The sequence below is a fragment of the Tachyglossus aculeatus genome, chromosome 13 (genome assembly GCF_015852505.1).
Source record: "Tachyglossus aculeatus isolate mTacAcu1 chromosome 13, mTacAcu1.pri, whole genome shotgun sequence".
Classification (NCBI taxonomy): Eukaryota; Metazoa; Chordata; class Mammalia; order Monotremata; family Tachyglossidae; genus Tachyglossus; species Tachyglossus aculeatus.
Genome location: NC_052078.1, coordinates 19,046,991 through 19,065,822, shown reverse-complemented (window position 1 = coordinate 19,065,822; position 18,832 = coordinate 19,046,991). Strand labels below are relative to the sequence as shown.

Here is an 18,832-nt window from a genome sequence, read left to right as displayed (position 1 = left end):
ATTTTCCTTCTTTCACACTCTCTCTCTCTCATACACACACATGCAATCACCTTTCACGCCACATCCCCACGTACTCCCTCTCACCCGACTCACCCCCTCTCCAGCACGTCCCTAGTCTGTCCCGTGTGGTGTCAAGATTGATGTCCCTCCCACCTTCCCTCTCGTCCTCAGTCCTCCCCTAACTGTCCCTTTCTGTCTGTCTCTCATGCGCGCAGACACTAGCGCACATGCACACACACCCGTTTAGTTCACGCTCGCAACCACACATCCACTCTCACAAACATACACCATTTATTTCACGTACATATAGCGGATCTGTTTCTTTTACAGAAAAGCACTCACTCTAAGCGTATTTCACATCTTTGACCCAAACCTACTCCCTGTCTTTTACCCACATTTTCCTTCTTTCACGCTCTCTCTCATACACACACACACACACACACACACACAATCACCTTTCACGCCACATCCCCACGTACTCCCTCTCACCCGACTCACCCCCTCTCGGGCACGTCCCTAGTCTGTCCCGTGTGGTGTCAAGATTGATGTCCCTCCCACCTTCCCTCTCGTCCTCAGCCCTCCCCTAACTGTCCCTTTCTCTCTATCTCTCATGCGCGCAGACACTAGCGCACATGCACACACACCCGTTTAGTTCACGCTCGCAACCACACATCCACTCTCACAAACATACACCATTCATTTCACATACACATACCCGATCTGTTTCTTTGACAGAAAAGCACTCACTCTAAGCGTCTTTCACATCTTTGACCCAAACCCACTCCCTGTCTTTTACCCACATTTTCCTTCTTTCACGCTCTCTCTCATACACACACATGCAATCACCTTTCACGCCACATCCCCACGTACTCCCTCTCACCCGACTCACCCCCTCTCCAGCACGTCCCTAGTCAGTCCCGTGTGCTGTCAAGATTGATCTCCCTGCCACCTTCCCTCTCGTCCTCAGCCCTCCCCTAACTGTCCCTTTCTCTCTGTCTCTCATGCGCGCAGACACACACACGCGCGTTTAGTTCACGCTCGCAACCACACATCCACTCTCACAAACATACACCATTCATTTCACATACACATACCCGATCTGTTTCTTTGACAGAAAAGCACTCACTCTAAGCGTAATTCACATCTACGACCCAAACCCACTCCCTGTCTTTTACCCACATTTTCCTTCTTTCACGCTCTCTCTCTCTCTCTCTCATACACACACGCTCACACACACAGTCACCTTTCACGCCACATCCCCACGTGCTCCCTCTCACCCGACTCACCCCCTCTCGGGCACGTCCCTATCTGTCCCGTGTGGTGTCAAGATTGATCTCCCTCCCACCTTCCCTCTCGTCCTCAGCCCTCCCCTAGCTGTCCCTTTCTCTCTCTGTCTCTCATGCGTGCAGACACTAGCACACACAAAAGTCTCTCTGTCTCTCATGCGCTTAGACACTAGCACACACACACACACACACACAAAATCACACACACACACAGAGTCAATCTTCCCGCGAGCAGTCTCCATCCCTGGATCCCTGTCTGGGAAAGTGTCAGCCGGATGGAGATGAGGACGGTGCTCCCTTTCTAGGCGCCAGCGTGTCCCCACTCCCCACGCTCCCGGGTGCCACCCGGCCCCTCCAGGACTGCTCGCCCGTGGACCGTCCTTCTCTCCCGCACTGCGTGATGGCCACCCCGGGCTCCGGCTTCTGGTCCTTCGGGTCCGAGGACGGCTCCGGCGACCCTGGAGCCCCGGGCCCAGGTAGGGGGGACAAAGGGGGGCACCGGGTGGCGGGGCCCGGTGGGCATCCTCGGGCCAGTCCTCTCTTCCCCCCGGACCCAAGGAAGAGGGAACGAAGGAAAGGAGCCGGGGAAGGGCCACGCCACCGACCTTCGACCCCCGTGATGGGGGGCATCCCCTGAAGGTGAAGCGCAGAGGAGGACCAGGATGCCTCCCGGGAAGTGCCAGTAATAATAATATTGGTATTTGTTAAGCGCTTACTATGTGCCAAGCACTGTTCTAAGCACTGGGGTAGATACAAGGTAATCAGGTTGTCCCTCGGGGGGCTCACAGTCTTCACCCCCATTTTACAGATGGGGGAACTGAGGCCCGGAGAGGTGAAGTGACTTGCCCCGAGTCACACAGCTGACAAGTGGCGGAGCCGGGAGTGGAACCCACGACCTCTGACTCCAAAGCCCGGGCTCTTTTCCACGGAGCCACGCTGCTTCTCTGCCAATGTCCCGAGAAAGGGGATCATCATCATCATCATCAATCGTATTTATTGAGCGCTTACTGCGTGCAGAGCACTGTACTAAGCGCTTGGCAACATATAGAGACAGTCCCTACCCAACAGTGGGCTCACAGTCTAAAAGGGGGAACAAAAACAAACATACTTTTAGACTGTGAGCCCACTGTTGGGTAGGGACTGTCTCTATGTGATGCCAATTTGTACTTCCCAAGCGCTTAGTACAGTGCTCTGCACATAGTAAGCGCTCAATAAATACGATTGATTGATACTAACAAAATAAAATAGATAGGGGATCATCCATTCAGTCATGCTCACTGTGTGCAGAGCACTGTACCAAGCGCTTAAGGTCTTCCCGCCCACCACGTCCCCCCACACCCCAACTCCGGGGGTCGAGGACTGGCCGCGGAAGCCAAGGTCAGCGAAAGGGAAAGCCCCTTCCCCAGCTTTTCCCAGCCTCAGGTTCTCCGCCCGTCCCTCCAATCAATCAATCAATCAATCAATCGTATTTATCGAGCGCTTACTATGTGCAGAGCACTGTACTAAGCGCTTGGGAAGTACAAATTGGCAGCATATAGAGACAGTTCCTACCCAACAGTGGGCTCACAGTCTAAAAGGGGGAGACAGAGACTCCAAACAAAAACCTGTTTGACCTCTGTCTGACCTCTACCCGTCTGACCCCCGTTTATCTGACCTCTGTCTTCCTTGGTCCCACGTTTCCGCTTGAGTCGTTGCCCCCCTCTGTCTCTGTCCATCTCGGTGTCCCTGTCTCTCTTTTCCTTTGTCTCTCCGTCCTCCGGACCCCTCCATCTCTCCGTATCCCTGTCCCTGTCATTCAGTCGTATTTATTGGGCGCTTACTGTGTTGTTAATATGTTTTGTTTTGTTGTCTGTCTCCCCCTTCTAGACCGTGAGCCCACTGTTGGGTAGGGACCGTCTCTATATGTTGCCAACTTGTACTTCCCAAGCGCTTAGTACAGTGCTCTGCACACAGTAAGCGCTCAATAAATACAATTGAATGAATGAATGTGTGCAGAGCATTGTACTAAGCGCTTGGGAAGTACAAGTCTCTATGTTGCCAACTTGTACGTCCCAAGAGAAGCAGCGTGGCTCAGTGGAAAGAGCCCGGGCTTTGGAGTCAGAGTTCATGGGTTCAAATCCCAGCTCCGCCGATTGTCAGCTGTGGGACTTTGGGCAAGTCACTTCTCTGTGCCTCAGTTCCCTCATCTGGAAAATGGGGATTAAAACTGTGAGCCCCCTGTGGGACAGCCTGATCGCCTTGTAACCTCCCCAGCGCTTAGAACAGGGCTTTGCACATAGTAAGTGCTTAATCATCATCATCATCATCAATCGTATTTATTGAGCGACTACTGTGTGCAGAGCACTGTACTAAGCGCTTGGGAAGCACAAGTTGGCAACATATAGAGACAGTCCCTACCCAACAGTGGGCTCACAGTCGAAAAGGGGGAGACAATAAATGCCATCATTATTAGTATTATTAGTAGTACAGTGCTCTGCACACAGCGCTCAATAAATACGATTGAATGAATGAATGAAGTCGGCGACATATCGGGACGGTAGGTTGCTCTCTCTCCGTGTGTGTGGGGGGGTCCGTCTTTATTGTCTCCCCAACTCTTTCCGTCCCTTTGTCTCTCTCGTTCTCACTCCAGCTCGAGCGTGGTGTCAGGTGGCCCAGAAGTTCACGGGTGGGATCGGAAACAAGCTGTGCGGTGAGTGTCCTGAACCCACGCGGGAGAGGGTGCGGGGGGGAAAGGGGTGACCCTGGGGGTCACGTAGTAAATCCGCAGCGCCTTGACCCGCACTCTGATGCCCCCGCAGCCTTGCTGTACGGGGATGCGGAGAAGCCAATGGATCCAGGCCCGAGGATGCCCCCGGGCCCCGCCGACCGTAAGACCTCCTGTTCCTGCTCTCAGAAGCCCTGTGCCTGCCCCAAGCCGGACATCAATTACTCCTGTCTCCACTGCACAGGTAAAGTCCTCAGGGACGGTCCCGAAGGAGGGGGACTGTCTCTATATGTTGCCAACTTGTACTTCCCAAGCGCTCAGTACAGTGCTCTGCACACAGTAAGCGCTCAATAAATACGATTGATTGAGAGAAAGAGCCCCCCTCTGTTCCACCTCGGGTCTCAGGAGAATGACGGTATCTGTTCAGCGCTTACTCCGTGCCAGCCACAGTTCTAAGCGCTGGGGTGGATACGATGGAATCAGGTTGTCCCACGTGGGGCTCACAGGCTTCAGCCCCATTTTACAGAGGAGGGAACTGAGGCACAGAGAAGTTAAGTGGCCTGCCCAAGGTCACACAGCTGACAAGTGGAGGAGGCAGGATTAGAACCCACGGCCTCTGACTCCCAAGCCCGTCTTTCCACTGGGCCACGCTGCTTCTCTATCCCCCGATTCCTTAGCCGCCCGAGGCCCTGCAACTCCCCACGCCCCACCATCCGAGCCCGGGGTGGGGGGAGAGAGGGAGAGAGAGAGAGAGAGATCTTACCTCCTTCCCTTCCCCACAGCACCTGTATATATGTATATGTGTTTGTACATATTTGTTACTCTATTTATACTTGTACCTATCTATTCTATTTATTTTATTTTGTTAGTATGTTTGGTTTTGTTCTCTGTCTCCCCCTTCTAGACTGTTAGCCCACTGTTGGGTAGGGACTGTCTCTGTATGTTTCCAGCTTGTACTTCCCAAGCGCTTAGTACAGTGCTCGGCACACAGTAAGCGCTCAATAAATACGATTGATTGATTGGATGGGGGGAGGAGGGGCGGGCCGCAATCGACACCTAAAAACAACAACAAAAAAAAACAAAACCCAAAAAACAAAACAAAAAATCGGGAAACGACTCAAAGCGAAGCCTGGCCGCCTGGGAGAAGGCCGAGAAAAGGAGGTCTTCGAAATCGTTTTCCATTATAGCATCCTCCCCCAGTGCTTAGAACAGTGCTTTGCACAGAGTAAGCGCTTAACAAATGCCATCATCATCATCTTCCTAGGACAGAAATGGCCTCATTTAAACACAATTTCGGGGTTTCCCAGGACTTTTGTGGCCAGAGATACCCAGAGGGAGGTGACCCGGTCGGACCCTAGTAAGCCTCGGGACGGAGGTGGACTCAAAACGTTTCCCAAACGACGTCCGCAAGGGATATTCCGCTACCAAACTGCATTTTTGATTTCATACTTCTTTCGTTTTCAGATCTCTTGCCAGCGTGTGACGGAGAAATGGCTACTTTGTCGTTTCTGCAAGATGTTATGGACATTTTGCTTCAGTACGTGGTGAAAAGTTTCGATAGATCCACCAAGGTGATTGATTTCCATTACCCAAACGAGCTGCTTCAAGAATATAATTGGGAATTAGCAGATCAACCGCAGTCGTTGGAGGACATTTTGTTGAACTGCAGAACAACTCTAAAATATGCAATTAAAACAGGTACTCGCCAGCTATACGAATATATTCACTAGCTTTTTTTCCTCTTTAAAAATAGGGGTTTATTGAAGAAAAATGATGGAATAATTTTACCTAGTTACTGATATTTTTAGAAGCTGACAGAAAAATCACAATTTAAAAAAGCCTCTTAGATGCTGTTTTTGAAAATAATAATTTCTCTCTTCATGCTTGCCAACCCAGCTTCAAATTCAGGCTGTCGGAGAAATGGAGCTGCGATTCTGTGTGCACGGGAAACGTGTAATTGTATTTTCACTAATTCTGTGGCTACTTTCGATGAGTGCCACTTGCCAGATTTTATCCTACACGCATCGTGCCAGGCAGAGACGTGGCTGGCCCAGAATCAGTCCTTCTCGGAAGGAATGTTTAAGCCCGAACCCAAACACAAAGACAACTGGAGAATTTTGATTTTCTCCAAACGGGAAAGGCCATAAACCATAGCGAACTCCCCTCCCTCTGCTCACTGGACCAGAAAGCTGGAGCTTTGGCATTATATCTAATGCCTGGGTCGTTATATTCAAATCCCAGCTTTTCCTCTTCAAGGAGGAAAATAAAATTATGGCTACCGGAAGCATAGCAATTAGACCTGTCCGTCAGAAGGAAGGAGTCTGCTGTCCTATTTGGGAAAGAAAAGAGTCTTGGATGGCAGAATAATGTTCTTTTTCTTGGTTTTCCACCCATATTATTAACGTTTTTGGCCACAATCACGTTTAATAGGTATATTCTAAGCCTCGACTCCCATCTTTAGGAAGTGAGCATGTCACTGGTCCTGATTGCCCTCAAATCACCCTCATCCTGCTCCATTCACCATGATCCAAGGCTTTCCAGTGCCACAGAACAACCGTGAGAAAGTGATAAGTATGCTAAATGGCGCTGTTAAACAAATGCCCCACAAACCATTCCGTTTACATTTTTGAGAGGAATCCATGTTTTTTACACCCTGTTTGTAAAAATATTTTGCCAAATGAGGGTAAACTATTATCTGCATTTAAATCATCCTAAAAATAGTTGTTTCAGTCTGTAAATGTTTTACCTGAAGTATGAAGGGAAGATGTTTGATTTTATCAGTGAACAGAGAAAGATATGCTGAGAACTTCGGCAATGCTCTGAGAATTTCCTGAAGACATCCACCATCCAGAATGCCTTATTATTTTTTTTAGAGCAAATGCAAAAGGAAAATTATTTAACTAGGTAATTTTACAGAAATAGTTGTGTACTGTTTACCTACTAAAATACTCCCCTTTGTGGTACTTGGAGATTAGTATGTCGTCACTGTTTTCATCAATTATTATTTAATATTTATCACACACATTTATTGATGCACTCTGTAAGCATATTTACAAGGCATTCCGGAGATCACTGACATCATCATTATTTCCCATGTTTGTCAGAGCAGACGTGTTTACAGTCTTTCAATCACTCTCCTTTAACTCCTGGTTTGCCCTTTACAAAAGGGTGTTAAATTCATCCAAAAGAGTAAATGGCTCCTGCTGTTATTCTGATTGCTACACTCCCAAAAGTGTCTGAAAGAAATATTTGTATTTTAATTAACAAAATCGACCAGTGCTTTTTGGACTGCATTTTGAAGGGTTACAGAAAACTAACATTGTAAGTCAATGAAAGAAATTGTCCTCTGTCAATGTTCATTTAATGTCAAAGCTGATGTTCAATTCAATCCCTAGCTTTGGCCACAATATTTGAAAAATCAAAAGTAGCCCAAAATTATTTTAATGAATTTAATTGAAACTTTAGATTAAAAATGTGATAAAGCCAAATTGCTGGTCCAGTGTTATGAATGTTCACTTCAATACCAGACATGCCAGAAAATGTTGGAGGAGAGTTCGATTGCACTTTTCAGTTTTACTTTTTTATTATTACCTGCCTAATTTGAATATTAATACTATTTAGAAGTTGTCATACTTTTGCCACCTTTAGGGATCACTTCACCAGGCACCTGTGTTCTTCCTGATGGTCATGAACTTCAGCGGAGGGGGAAAAAAAAACTTTAAAGAGAAATCATTTTTCCAAGTTGTAGTTTCCCTCAACCAATCACCAGGTGACACTGACCATCTCAGGACAAGCACCCCAATGAATTGTCAGACAGCTACTATTTTGAGATTTTTTTCATGTGTTCTGGGACTTGGTAGGAGCAAATTAACAGACACGTTTTCAGAGGGCTTGGTGGGGAGGGATCCTGGAAAGTAGGGTGAGTGGGAGAGGCAGGCTGAGACAAAAGAAAGGGATAAAGAGAAAGAGAGAAAAAAAAGAGAGGGAGGGACCGAGATAGGGAGGGAGGGAGGGAAAGGGAGAGAGAGTGACAGAGAGAGAGAGAAAGGAGATGAGAATTTATGAATGAAAGAATGCATAGGTGATTCTGTTCCAGAAAGCAAGTTGGGAGCAAGGCTGACTCCTAGCTTGAGAACAGCCCCAGATTTCATGCAGAAGCTCTCCCAGCAGGCTGCAGACAAGGCGCGCTTAGGCAGGTTTCAGGGATATTTGGCTCAGCCTCTGAGACCATTTTTGGAGACACCCCTCGCCAGTGGATGCCCTAACATCAGCTTCCTGGGGAGCTGCTGGTCATTCCTCCAAAGCAGAAGGAGAGTGTGAAACAGCCACAGAAGCAGCTGGCTGGGGAGGGCTGTGAAAACATCTGGCTCAGTTCCGGAGCTGCTCCTTCCTGCTGTGGGCAGGGCTTCCCTCTGGGTCACTCAGGCTGAGCTCTTGGTCTTGGGGAGGGCATAGGGTATGAGGAATGTCACCTGAAGGGCTGCTTATACAAAACAAAGAAATGGGGAGATTTCACCCCATTTAACTCACTAAAGCCACCCCTGACCCAAAGCCTTTCCCAAGCAGTCCCCTTCATGGAAGGGCTGAGAAAAAACCCAAGGAAAGGAGAGAGCAGGGTCATTTTATTTTCTGCACTTAAACCTTTAATAATAATAATAGTAATTGTGGTACTTGTTAAGTGCCTACTACATGCCAGGCATTGTTCTAAGCGCTGGGGTGGATACAAGATAATAGGGTTGGACACCGACCCTGTCCTACATAGGGCTCACACTCTTACACTCCATTTTACAGACTAGGGAATTGAGGAACAACGAAGTTAAGTGGCTTGCCCAAGGTCACACAGCAGACCAGTGGCAGAGCTCAGATTAGAACCCATGAACTTCTGATTCCCAGGCCCTTGCTCTGTCCACTATGCCTTTAAGACACAAGCTCATATTCCCAGAAAATCCAAGCACCTAAGATGGCCAGCAGTCCAGGACAATGAGAAAATGTCTCCCAGTGTGACTTGAGCGCCCATCTTCTGACTCTCTCAAGTGGAAATGGGTTGAGAGAGGGGGGCAAAGAGGAGCATGGTAGATACATCACACTGCAGAGGCAGGTATACAGGGAGCTAGGTAGACGGGAATGTCAGCCTTGAAGAATGAGAAAAGAGAGGGAACTGAATCCACCCAGGATAGGGGAAGAGCAGCGTACAGCTGCAATGAAATGGAGAATGAAGAGTAATGCACCAGGGAGGAAGGGAAGTGGCATTAGGCTGGGAAAGCTCAGAGCCTGCCTGCAAAGAGTTAACACAGAACCACCAGACAGAAAGGACAAGGCTGCTTCCCTTTCATTTTAAAAAGCTCCTTCAGTGGGGCCTATCTGCCTTCGGGTGTCATTCCCTCGCCATGTGCAGGTCCCTGATAAAGCACGGGAACTGAGGAGAAGATAAGTGACTTCTGACTGCACTTTCTGCCGGTCCCTATCCTTTATCTTGTATTTCCTACTAGGCGATGAGGGGGTATAAATGTCCCCATCTTAGGCCAGGTGTTTGGGAAATAGGAAAATCCTTGCATCAGATTATATTCTGGTAATTGATCATCATTCAGAATTCCTGCTGTTAATAAATGTGTGTCTCCCCAGACAAGCTTCTAGGGGCCATGACGAGCAAAGTGCATTCTGATGAGGTATTTGTAATCTCATTTTTAAATAGTCCCAGGGGGCATTTTTGAAGTCGACCTCCTGCCGGGATTTTAGAAAGACCCAGAAGCCAATTAGAAAAGGCTTGTCCACGGACTAATCGGCCCCATTGAATAGATCATGCGTGCATCATTTTGACTGGCAGTGGGGCTGACTGGAATCAGGCTTATTTAAAATCCCAATTATGAGAGGCTGCTGTTGCTGATGATGATCGGTGGAATCGGCGTCTCCCAGGGAAGGAGGGCCAAGTGTGAGTCCTGTGTGAGTCCTGTCCAGGCCGGCGTTCTTCAATTTTAGCCTTTGAGTCATGTGAAAGGCAGTCAGCTAGATGCCCATTTTCTCATTTTTGTTCTGCCTCTTACGTTCATTAGCTATTCATCACCGATGTCATTATGACAGCCCAAAAGCCATTTAAATGGTTTTCCTGACCACTGTGGATGAGCTCCTGCTTTGGTGACATGTGCCTCCGAGACATGTTTAACAACAGCATGTCTCACCCAAATGGGGACTCATCCATTTGGGGATTAGAACAGTATTTTCATTTTACAAATCTCGGAAAAGAATGAGTGGAAAGCAAGGTAAAAGCCATGATTCCAAGTGAAGACTATTACTTTGGGGAAAGGTTGCTTTAAAATGGGAGAACAAGGGCATTGAACTCTCTAGTTTTACTGGGACCTTTTACCTTGCAAAGAAGACTCAGATTTCTTAGCAAAGGAATTATTTTGTATTAATATTTTCTATTCTGATCCCTTAGACTGTGAAACCCATGTGGCACCGGTACAGTTTCTGATCTGCTTATATTGTGTTTACTCCAGAGCTCAGTACAGTGGTTGGCACATCATGTGTGTTCAGCAAATATAATAATAAGTATTATTAATATTATTATTTTTGGTCAGAGTCTGATCAAAGTATCCCGCTTTATTTAGGGCATCCCAGATATTTCAATCAGCTTTCTACTGGATTGGATATGGTTGGATTAGCTGCAGACTGGCTGACATCAACAGCAAATACAAATATGTAAGTAGCTGAATTTGCCAGTGTATAATCCAAGGTAATTTTAAATGAGATGCTCTATCCCAAGCTTGAAATATATTAAAACATGTCTTTTGGGGTAGTATTTTGAAGATTTTAAGGAAAAAGAACCCCTATAATATTCAGTATACAAATCCAATGGCAGCTGACTTAAAAACCTGAAATGCCAAAAAAGGGAAATGTTACTTTGCATACTTAATATGAGATAAATGCAAACAGGTGTTGCCTTTTAAGTGGTGTTACTTTACAAAAGTTACCTTTGTGGCTACGATCAACAGCTCTTGTCCGTTTAACCATAATTTGAGCTCTTAACTTCAAGGATAAATAAAATAATCAAACTTATTGTGGCACATAATTCCCTTTATTGTAGAGGTGATAGCTCTAATGTCAGGCGAATATAGCATTTGAAAAGGAGAACAGTTTTGTGGATATTGTAAATGGTAAATCATTGCTTTGGGCGACCAAATAAACTGTGGACATTACTACATTTCAGGTTCACCTACGAAATTGCTCCCGTGTTTGTACTTTTGGAATATGTCACGCTAAGGAAAATGAGAGACATGATTGGCTGGCCAGGGGGCTGTGGCGATGGGATATTTTCACCTGGTACATGATATTTCAAGTACTCTTTGTGTTTCATGCTATGTTATGCTTATGAGAGACTACTAATATCCACTGGATCTATATCCTCTGGAGTGGGATAAGTGCAGGGATATAACTATTAGTAGTGGCAGTAGTATTTATTAAGCACTTACTGTGCTGGAAGGGAATACGCAGGTGGGAATTAGACACAGTCACTGTCCCTCGGGTTGAGACTAAACTATCTGCCTCTGTTGACGGCTCCCTCAAGCTAAGTCACTTGCAGGAGGAGCAGCAGTGGTTGCCCATAGAAATCATAAACCGAATAGATGTTTGCCCTTAATTCTACCACGTTCCTGCTTTCTCTGTGAAGCCAAGGATTATAGGGTGTGTGATGAAGGAAAGTTAACTGTAGAAAGTTAAGTTTAGAGGAAAAAGAGCCAGAGATAAAGGCCATTCTGCTTGTAGGGGGTACATACATGCATAGAAAGAGAGGAAGAGAGAGAGAGAGCCAAGCTGTAATGTTGCATGGAGGAGACACAGAACTATATATTGTAACTCCCAGAAAGGCTGTGGCCCTCTTTCCCCAAAGAAGTCAGGGAGGGAAGTCCCTGTGTCCGAAGGCGATCATCTGTGGTAGGGAGCGAGCCACTATTTCTCCCAGTAGGTTTCTGATCCCTTCTCTGCCTATCACTCCATTCCATCTTCTTCATTCTTCCTAAAATCACCAGATTGGGGGATTGACTCTAAGTTTTAAAATTATTTCCCCTGGTTTAACATCCTAAAGGCAAGGCAGCAATTCAGGAGATGGGGTTAGGCATCACTGTGGGAGCTGTCCATGGAGTTGACCGTGAGCCCGGCTGCCTTGGGGAGGAAGGGGTGACTAGGCTAGATAGGAAGGGGCTTTCCTGGCCTAGGAAAGGAAGCGTGATGTTCCGACTCTCACCTGAGCAACCACAGAAGAGAGATCATTTCCCACAGGGCTGAGGATCACTGCCTCAACTGATGCGGAAGGGGACTGAGGATGAAGGAGGCAGCGGCTGTCCCTGTCACACGCTGTCAGGCTGAGACAATTGGACTTGACAAAGGACAAGTGTTGATCTCCCCTTCGCAGATTAAAAAAGACGCGAACTGATAAGACAACAGGTAGCGTCAGAAGCCAGAGAGAGGCTCTGAGAGCCACTCGCCAATCGCATCCTGCCCCAGGGTGAAGGGAGGAGGAATCACCTGGCAGCTCAGCATCTTTAAGCTTCAGAAGTGGTTTTCAGGGGAGGGAAGGCTCAGAGAGTGTGTGCTTAACTGGGTGGGGAGGATGGGAAAGAGAGCAAGCCTTTTTTTTTCAACTGTGAATCTGAAGGCCGTGAGCTCTAATGAAAGGAGCAGAGGGACTGAGTAGAGATTTACACTCAGCCAGTGAGTGGGATTGAACTCTCCTTCACCTGCAATGGGCTGTCCAGTTGGGGTAGAGCTGACTGTTCAGCCCACTCTGCCCTGTCTTTGCCTCTCCAGTGACTCTCATCTCAAAAAGCTAATTCTCACCCAGATCCTATATTCCTGAGGCTCCTGGGCATTTCCTAGGTAGCTGGGGGTGAAGCGGGGGGGCAGGTAGAGTGCGAGGGATAGCCCCTATATTTTGTGACTTCCTCCCTCTGCATCTCAAGGGAAATTTGAGGGGTGGGCACCCCTCCTTCCCCCCAACCCACCCTGTGCCACACACCCAAGGACACAGGGGCCAGGAGACAGAGTGAAACCCTGAGTCTGGTCTCTCTGGCTCCTGCCATACCCCAGGAGATCAATTACATCTCAAGTGAAGTCTGCCCACTGTGAGCTTGGGGTGAAGATTCGGGACGCCCCACCAGGAATCTTCTCATTAGGGGCTCCTGGGAAAGTAAGACACTTTCAATGTTAGAGACATTTTCCAGGGTCTCTCTCAGGATGCAGAAAATCCAGTGGGTAGAGGGGAATGCATACCTGGCTAGATGAGAAGGATGGAACACGATTCTCCTTGTCCTCTGCCTGAAAGAAGAGTATGTAACATGAGATAGTTGGGAATAGAGGCCTTTCTAGACAGGGCTCTGAATGCATCTTGAGTTGAGCAGGAAAATCTGGAGTTTTCACAGAGGGGAGTCACTGCCTTAGTTCTGACCACTGGGGAAGTCATATGGTTAAGGTAGTATTCAAAACATCTTGGTTCTTTTTCCAGCATCCAATTCCTGTTCCTTCCATTCCAACCGATTCATTTCCATCTGCAGCTTCTAAATACTCCCAAACCCACCTCTTCCAAACCACAGCTCTGAGTATGTGTGAATACTCAAAAAAAATCATTTCACAATTCAAGCAAGTCCCCTGCACCACAAACTGTAAACAGTACAACTTATCCATTGAATTTGACTTAAAATCCCCATCAGGAAGGAGATCACTGTGACTCCATAACCAGGATTTTGTTAGAGTGATTTTAATTTCTTAATCCTAAAGATGAGTGGGATATGGGCATTGTCAAAGAAAATAGCGACACAGGTTGAAATCCCTGTAGTAGGTTGAAATGCTCGTTTAGGCATTGGTTTCCTTAAAGCCAAACCTGAGGTGAATCATGTAGAGGTAGGAAATGGATGTGTTGTGCCTTGTCTGAATAGGATGGTCACACAGCAGTCTTTCAGCTGGCAGTGACCAGTTTGAAATGACCATCTGGTTGGAGATGGGGGGCAATGTAGTTCAGAGAGTGGAGCCCTGATGATCTGGGAGGAATGCTCCTTCCCGTCCCGGGAGGTCAAAGTCAGACTACAGGGCTATTGAGTCATCTGGGGGTGCCCCTTGGAAGAGCCCCCCCACCCCTGCATGCAGGGTTTTGGGTGTGGAAGCAGGTTCCTGGAAGGTGAGAAGGTTGGGTCTAGAGAGGAGTTTCACCCCCATGGCCCCGTTCAGGTTCTTCCCAACCACTCCCAAGAAACTTCAGAGGAAAATGTGGGGAAAGATGCTCCCAGGGCAAAGATAAAGGAGGGGTGTGGGAGCTTGTACGTGAAATGATGTTACCGATGACTAGAGAAAGTAACAGTGTTGTTACTGTGGACTCCAGGTGGTGCCATATCTAACATGTATGCTATGTTGATTGCACGTTTCAAGATGTTCCCGGAAGTTAAAGAGAAAGGAATGGCAGCTATCCCCAGACTGGTTGCCTTCACGTCTGAGCACGTATGTGTTTTTGTCTGCTATCCTTTTATGAACGAGAATGGCTAAGAACGGACTGCCTGGTGCAGTTTAATTTCTGTTGTGTCTTCCTGGGCTGGGAGGCATTGGGCTAGAAGGGGGAATGAGGGACGGGAGCTGGAGTCTCCCAGGCTTTCAGTGTGATAACCCAGCACTGCATTTTTTCTTTTCATTTTCCCTGTTTCAAATATTTTGTTTTGTTCTCAGTAAGGAAAAAAGAAAAGGCAGAGAAGGCAAAGGATAACACATAAAAATAAACAACAAACCCAATTGGGAAAGCCTCATATTTATAACTTGAAATCATTACCCTCTTCCTACAACTGTAGCAGCGGTGGTAGACCTGGTTTAAAGAAAAAGCTGTCCGTCAATTCATCGTACCGGAGCAGCCCTTTGGTAGCTTTAAACAAAGGAAGCTGTCTCCTCAGAGGAGTCAGGTTTATCCCAGAAGCGGAAGGTCAACACTTCCAACATTGGGGCAAGGATGAGGGTAATGTTCAGGGTGAAGGGTCTATATTCAGTGCCTATAATTGCTCTCAAATGCAATTTCACCCTAAAGATAGGTTTTATCTTTGTTGCTAAATGAAAATTGGTCCTCTGGCAGAATCTTGGGAGTCTAGGAATATCAAAGACCAGTCACACCTGTAGGCTGTTGCCCAAATCTGGAATCTCACAGACTCTCAGGCCTCAGACCTTTTATGCTGACATGGAAGATCTGGACAAAAGAATAACCAAACACTATTCTGGGAGTCTCCTTTTACCCAGGTGTTTTTTACTTTTGTCTTCTTGAGACACTTAAGGGAACCCAAGCTCTATCCTAAAATCAGTTTCACTCTGGTGTCTCTTTCTGCCTCTATTCCATGCTAGTCAGGAGATTCTTAAAAGTCAGAGAATGATGGCGCAGAAGCAATCATTCTACTTTGTCTATCCCACCTACACCCTCAATTAGTTGGTAGTTGAAATTTGTCATATAAAGTCCCTGTGCACCACCATAATCATGATCTTAATTCTTTCTCTATAGCCTAGCTGGTGGACACACTAGTCCCTAGATCCTATGGAGATTTGAAGAGGCAGTGATGGATGGGTTTTCATTGATGTTCAGCTGACATCACACATCTTAGTGAGAAGAATATCCTTTTCTTCCTAGAATCCTGGCAATGGAAAAGGATTTCTGGGGTTATTTAATATATCCTCCAACCCCCAGGCCAGCTTAATGTAAGAATCCAGGCACACGGGCCTCTCCTCTGCCCCTACAATTCTCCTACACCCTCCAACCCACTGTTTGAAAATTCTCATGATCAGAAAGCTTTCCCTTTATCAAGCTGAAATATTTCCTGGTTAAGATGGCCCTTTCCTTTTTATTCTTGTCATAGTGGAAAGAAAAAAAAATAGCTGATTTCCATCCTCCATGTAATAACACTTCATATTTTTGAAGACAGTGACTAAATTACCTCTCAAACCTCTCTTCTTCAGTCTGAATAATTTCAATCCTTTTAACCTTTCTCCGTAAGGTCCCATTTCCCAAATGTTTAATCATTTTTGTTGCTCTAAGGTCTACTGGGATTTTCTTATCAATAAATCCAGGCCAGATTCCTTTTTTTATCTTCTACTTTAAATATTGGGCCGTGCTGCAAGGGTGACATACAGAAGAATATCGGATGGAAATTAGATTAATTTTGTTTAAATTACATTGTAAAAACCAATAGCCATGTGCTCTTGGTATAATTTAGAGGAATGAAACTAGGCTAATTATTCTTATTATTTGGTCTTAGATTTACAGTAAACTCTTTTCTCTGATGATTCCTATCAAGAAATTTCCTTGGCACACTGTCACCTTTTTGGGGGGGATTATTTATTTGCTGCAGTGAGAAGGATCAAAATCCTTTTCAACTGATACCTAAATAACCTGATGGTTCTTTTTAATCCGGTGCAGAGTTTGCTCAAAGGTAGCCGAAACGGTGACTGGAAAATCTCAGCTAGAAAGTCCAAAGCTTCTCACAGAAGGTGGGGCAGCTTTCCTACAACCCTTGTTTTTCCCCAGAGCCATTCCTCATACACTATGTTCCTGATCACTAGAAAATCTTACTGTTTGCCTATCTGGATGGTTCCTTTGAGTTTGAAGAGGATTCTATGGATATTTGCCTCAGGATTGTTGGAGAAGGAAGAGATGCATCTTCCCTGGGAGCAAATAAGCTAGTTATAATTTCATTTTTCCCTGCACAGCTGTTGAAGCATTTTATAATTCCCCTTTAAAGTACAGTGTAACTACTTATTGAACAACGGTCTATGAAAACATCCACTCCCAATTGCAGATTAAGGTTTCTGATCACCACAACATCCTACCCAATTCACAGCCCTGTGCCCTTTGATACCTGCATCACAAATCTCATTCCAAGTTCTTTTTTTCCTTTCTTGCATGAGCTCCAGCTCTTTCAGAAATAACCTCGTGGCAGTGGCATAATCGTAACTGGGAAAAAAAAAACTGTCTTTAATCAGAACCAACACCAGGAACCTTTGAAGCAAATTACCGTATCTTACTGGCTTTCTACTTTCAACAAGTCAGTTGCAGCAAAAGTAGGATCTGAGGGTGGCCACCGCTGTTAGTGTGGTAGGGTGAGGGTTTGGTGAAAGTTGTTTTTCAGGAGCATGTACTGCCTAAGAAAATGCTTATCAGAGAATAATGCTCTTTGAAAGACTTTTGCACCCAACTATACATCTCCATGACAGAACTAACAATAATAATAACTGTGGTACTTGTTCAGTGCTTACTATATGCCAAGCACTGTCCTTTGCGCTGGGGAGATACAGGCTAATCAGATTGGACATAGTCCATGTCCCATGTGGGGTTCACAGTCTTAATCCCCATTTTAAAGATGAGGTAACTGAAGCCCAGAGAAGTTAAGTGACTTGCCCAAGGTTACACAGCAGATAAGTAGCAGAGCAGGATTAGAACCCAGGTCCTTCTGACTTCGAGACCCATGCTCTCTCCACTAGGCCTTGCTGCTCCTCTACCTTACTACATGACTTTACAATCTGACCTACCTAACAATATATAAATTGAGGAGAAATTAAAGTGAATACAGATAAATGCAGGGGCCTACTTACATGTCACTTTCTCTGACAGTTTTATTTTTGCTTTTCCTAATACTATTCAGATCTTCATTACGTCTTCACTCTCTTTTGAAAACGTGTCCTCTAGGTTCCATTTAACATCTTACATAACATCTGCCCTGGTTCTGCGTATTTCAACTTATCTTGAGATAATTTATCTTAACTGGAACCGACTCCAAAGGCTTTTTTCCTTGTTTTCTTTCCCTCCACCTCATTTCCAATTCCAGTACCCCCTTTTTTTTCACCAACCTTGTAAACTCCTCCACTAGCCTGTAAACTTCTTGAAGGCCATATCTACTTTACTGTCTTCTCCCAAGTGCTTAGTACAGTGCTGTTCATACAGCAAGCACTCGATAAATTCCTTTGATTGATTGACTGAATGTCTGTTTGCCGCATCTTGCGAAGTAATGATCAGTTACCCTTGGCAATTAGCTCACTCTTAGGATTCTCTAGTCTTCTTATTCCAGAATAGACTTCTGTACTTCCTCCTGCTGACTAGGGTCCTTCAACCTATCATCCCTAACTCACCATAGGTCCATTCACTGGGGGGCATAAATGAAATCACGGGGAGTCACTGTGAGGTATTTAGCTTCCTTTTCCTGCCTCATTGTCAGTCAACGGGGCCCAGTCCCTAAAACACCGAGTTTGGGCTGCCCTTGGTTCCCCAGTCTTCCCTCACTTTCTGGGTCTTCCAGAGTACTAAAAGAATATGAATTTGTTCAAAAAAAATTAAAACACCTCTTTGCTAACCTGGATCCCAAACCAATTAAGCCTCTTTTTGATCTTTTTTATTTGACTTTCGAGATTCTAGATAAAGATTACTTCTATTTCAAGTGATCTTAATTTGGAGACATCTATTGGTCCCTGCCTTCCTTTTCCACTTTGTCCAGAGATGTCTATTCAATACTTTGTCTTTTTATCTTAGAGAATTTGTTGACTGGTTCCATGTAAGACAAAAACCTGGATTTTTCTTGTTTGGCCCCTGTTGACCCAAAACCAGGGGCGACAATTTATGTAATATACCTTCCCATATCGACGGGCATTCCACATTAACTTTCAGAAATTACCATTTTAAAATCAAGGCAGGAACACTGGGAAGTTCTAAATTGGGGAAGTTTCTCTTTAATTACACAGCTAATTAGACAGCTCTAATTAATACTGAGAGGCTAGTGGGCAGAAGTATTTCAGCTGGATACTGTAAGGTTAGCCTTTCTCAGCACCAAACATCAAACCACGATTC

The 18,832-nt window shown here is 45.8% G+C and overlaps 1 protein-coding gene across 1 annotated transcript in view; it reads left to right on the top strand.

Annotated features, from left to right (window-relative positions):
* Positions 1-433: 433 nt before the first annotated feature.
* Positions 434-18,832, top strand: part of GAD2 (glutamate decarboxylase 2) — a 53,495-nt gene continuing 35,096 nt past the window's right edge. Inside the window, exons 1-7 of the mRNA XM_038755848.1 lie at positions 434-1,762; positions 3,916-3,975; positions 4,085-4,234; positions 5,455-5,688; positions 10,596-10,686; positions 11,195-11,307; positions 14,354-14,469. Of these exons, the coding sequence (XP_038611776.1) occupies positions 1,687-1,762; positions 3,916-3,975; positions 4,085-4,234; positions 5,455-5,688; positions 10,596-10,686; positions 11,195-11,307; positions 14,354-14,469 (840 nt within the window). The 5' untranslated portion in view covers positions 434-1,686. The remainder of the gene's footprint in view (positions 1,763-3,915; positions 3,976-4,084; positions 4,235-5,454; positions 5,689-10,595; positions 10,687-11,194; positions 11,308-14,353; positions 14,470-18,832) is intronic.